Here is a 2,774-nt window from a genome sequence, read left to right as displayed (position 1 = left end):
CCTGAAGATGGCTGGATTGGCCGAAACGTCGGACTTATAAGAGAATTAAAAGGTTTTGAGACTATAATGGATAGAATTTAAATTATTTATTTTAAAAAAATTTACCAGTCTCAAGAAAATATTAAGATTATAAATAAAGTTATCAATTATGTTATGGTTACTATTTTTAGAAATATATGACACAATCTCAATCAGAAATTACAAGAAAATGACCTGTACAGACAATGAAAAAGGTATGAAAATTGTCAAGAGAATGAAAAATTTGACTATTTTTCAAAACTTTAAACGTAAAACAAACATAACTATTTTTATAATTAGAGGCAGAAGATGGATGGACCATCTGAACGGAGAGAGTTATTTTGTTAATGTGAAATTGATAAAATAAAGAATTGAAGTTAAAAGGCTAATTTATTTTAGCATATTATTAATTTTTTCTGTTGTATCAGTCCATCATGTTGTATCAGATGTTGTACCAGTAAAATTATAGTCAATAATTTTTGTTTATTTATCTTTATCCTTACTATTTTATTTATATTTTGATAGTTTATATACCTTTACAGTAAAAAGTTTTACAGATTCGTTTTATGTTTTATTATCTTTTTTTTCCTATCTTTGCATTATATAACTTCAAATTTGTATTTTATTTCCTTAATTATATTATTTTACCTACTTGTTCAATTACCTACAAAACATTTTATTTTCCAATTCTTTCATCACTTTAATTTTATTATTTCTATTCTGTACAATTATTTACTTTATGTCATTCTGTTTATACTTTCTTTTTTATTTTCTGTATTCATTGGTTGTTATCTTGTTCTGTTCTTAGCCCCGATGAAGGCTAGAAATTCTGGCCAAGATGTTGGCACAATTAAATAAGTTATTTTGACCGCACCCCCCAACCATCTTCTCCTCGTATAAGTCATCCACGGTCAACTATCTCTCATGATTAAAAAGGCTAATTGATTCCCCCCAAAAGATAGAAATATAACAGCCTTTTTTTTTTTTTCATTAATTTTCTGAGTACAATATCAGAAAATTAATATATATAAATATCAAGTTCTTAAGTTCACTAATTATTATACTATTTAAAATGCTTTTTAAAAGTTTCTCTGAGTACATCTCAAAACTTAAAAATACTGCTCAGTAAAGAAAAATAAATAAAATTAAAAATAGTTAACTTTAAAACTTAATATTTATATTATTAAATGCTCTCAGGAAATTAAGGGAAAAATGAGCAGGAATAATATTTGGCCAAGGTCGAATGGTTCCAAAAGTTTAATTTGTTAATAGTCTCAAGGTCTAAGTTATATCATAAATGGAAGAAAAAAGTTTTAAATGTTATGTAGGTTTTAGTGGATGAGTGTGTACAACTAATTGCCGAAGAATCATCATAAATGGGTGTAGTAGGATCAACCAGGAAATAAAAACAGAATTTCAAAGGTGAACCAGGTGTAATACCAGATCAATAAAGTATCAAATAAAAAATATTTGTAACATGTGAGTTGTTGTTTTCCTTAATTATAATTATATTGTTAGGAATATAACACGTAACTCTTGATTTATTTTATCTCATTGTTACTTTTTCTTTTTATTCTACCATTCAAGTACTTTCTCTCATATACTTTTATAATTTTAATATTCATGTATATAATTGGCCAATATTTTATGGAACTATAATTTGTATTGGAAGATTATTGATTGACCGTGTGTAAAGATGAATAAGATAATCTTCCAGTATGTCACTCATCTTTACACACGGTCAATCAATAATCTTCCAGTATGTCATTCATCTTTACACACGGTCAATCAATAATCTTCCAGTATGTCAGAAGCCCTGCAACGTGGGGCGAAACGTTGGCTCATTAAAATAGTATATTTCTACTATTTGAGTTTTTTTGACCGCACCCGGACCATATTCCTTTCATTATAATTTGTATTGTTTACAAGAATTTAGTAATTACAGGATTTTCATACCTTTGGTAATTCATCAACATGTGATAAGGTCAGTCCACCAACTGGAATTGTATTTGGCTGCAGGGGTTCTGCATAGAGAATTGAAGGATGGTAGTCGAGTAATGTCAAAGAAACATTTCTTAACATAGAAAGCAAGGGTGGTCGATTTTCACTACCAGGATAAACCATATACTTTTCCATTTGTCTTTCCTACAAAAATAAAATAAGATATTTTTATATATCACAGAACAATGAGATGTATCTTGGGATTCAAAAATAATGTTCCATACCTTATTTGGGATATAATGGAAGTATGCTATAGAAAATTCTATCAAGTTGACTAATACATTATTAAGGCGTTGAAAAAATGTCATTTCATTTGTGTAGGTTGTGCGGATATTTGGCATTAAATGGAAAGACAATTCATTTCCGCTCAAATAAGATCCCCAAGGAGTAAAAGATAAGGGATGTATGGCCACAACTGGAACACTAAGTTTGTGGCCAAGTGCCACTAGTGGTTCAACGCCATAGAAAGGCTCTGTTATCACAAGATCATAATCTAAATTCTCTGATTTGATTACTTCTTGTAAAGTGCGGTCTTGAAATGCGACTTCCATTATTCTCATAAAAAAGTTCCAACCAACAGGATAGAAGGTATACATATTGTGCCCACTGGTAACCTTATTTGCTAGATGGTGATCTAGAATAAAAAAAATGATATTTAGATTATTTATTGTAAAGTATGAGAAACTTATAACAGAACCTATACTAACTCTCCAACACCTATTCTCACAGAGAGTGTATGAAAAATAAGTGGATAT

At 29.0% G+C, this 2,774-nt stretch overlaps 1 protein-coding gene across 1 annotated transcript in view; it reads right to left on the bottom strand.

The window, feature by feature from the left end:
- LOC106686068 (UDP-glycosyltransferase UGT5-like) overlaps positions 1 to 2,570 on the bottom strand; it is a 6,531-nt gene extending 3,961 nt beyond the window's left edge. Inside the window, exons 1-2 of the mRNA XM_067050204.1 lie at positions 2,244 to 2,570; positions 1,975 to 2,163 (exon numbers count right to left, since the gene is read on the bottom strand). Coding sequence (XP_066906305.1) covers positions 1,975 to 2,163; positions 2,244 to 2,570 — 516 coding nt within the window. The remainder of the gene's footprint in view (positions 1 to 1,974; positions 2,164 to 2,243) is intronic.
- Between the last annotated feature and the right edge of the window lie 204 nt (positions 2,571 to 2,774).

The sequence above is a fragment of the Halyomorpha halys genome, unplaced genomic scaffold (assembly GCF_000696795.3).
Source record: "Halyomorpha halys isolate HHAL.00 unplaced genomic scaffold, Hhal_1.1 Scaffold772.1, whole genome shotgun sequence".
In the NCBI taxonomy this organism is placed as follows: domain Eukaryota; kingdom Metazoa; phylum Arthropoda; class Insecta; order Hemiptera; family Pentatomidae; genus Halyomorpha; species Halyomorpha halys.
This window is presented reverse-complemented; position numbering and strand designations above follow the sequence as displayed.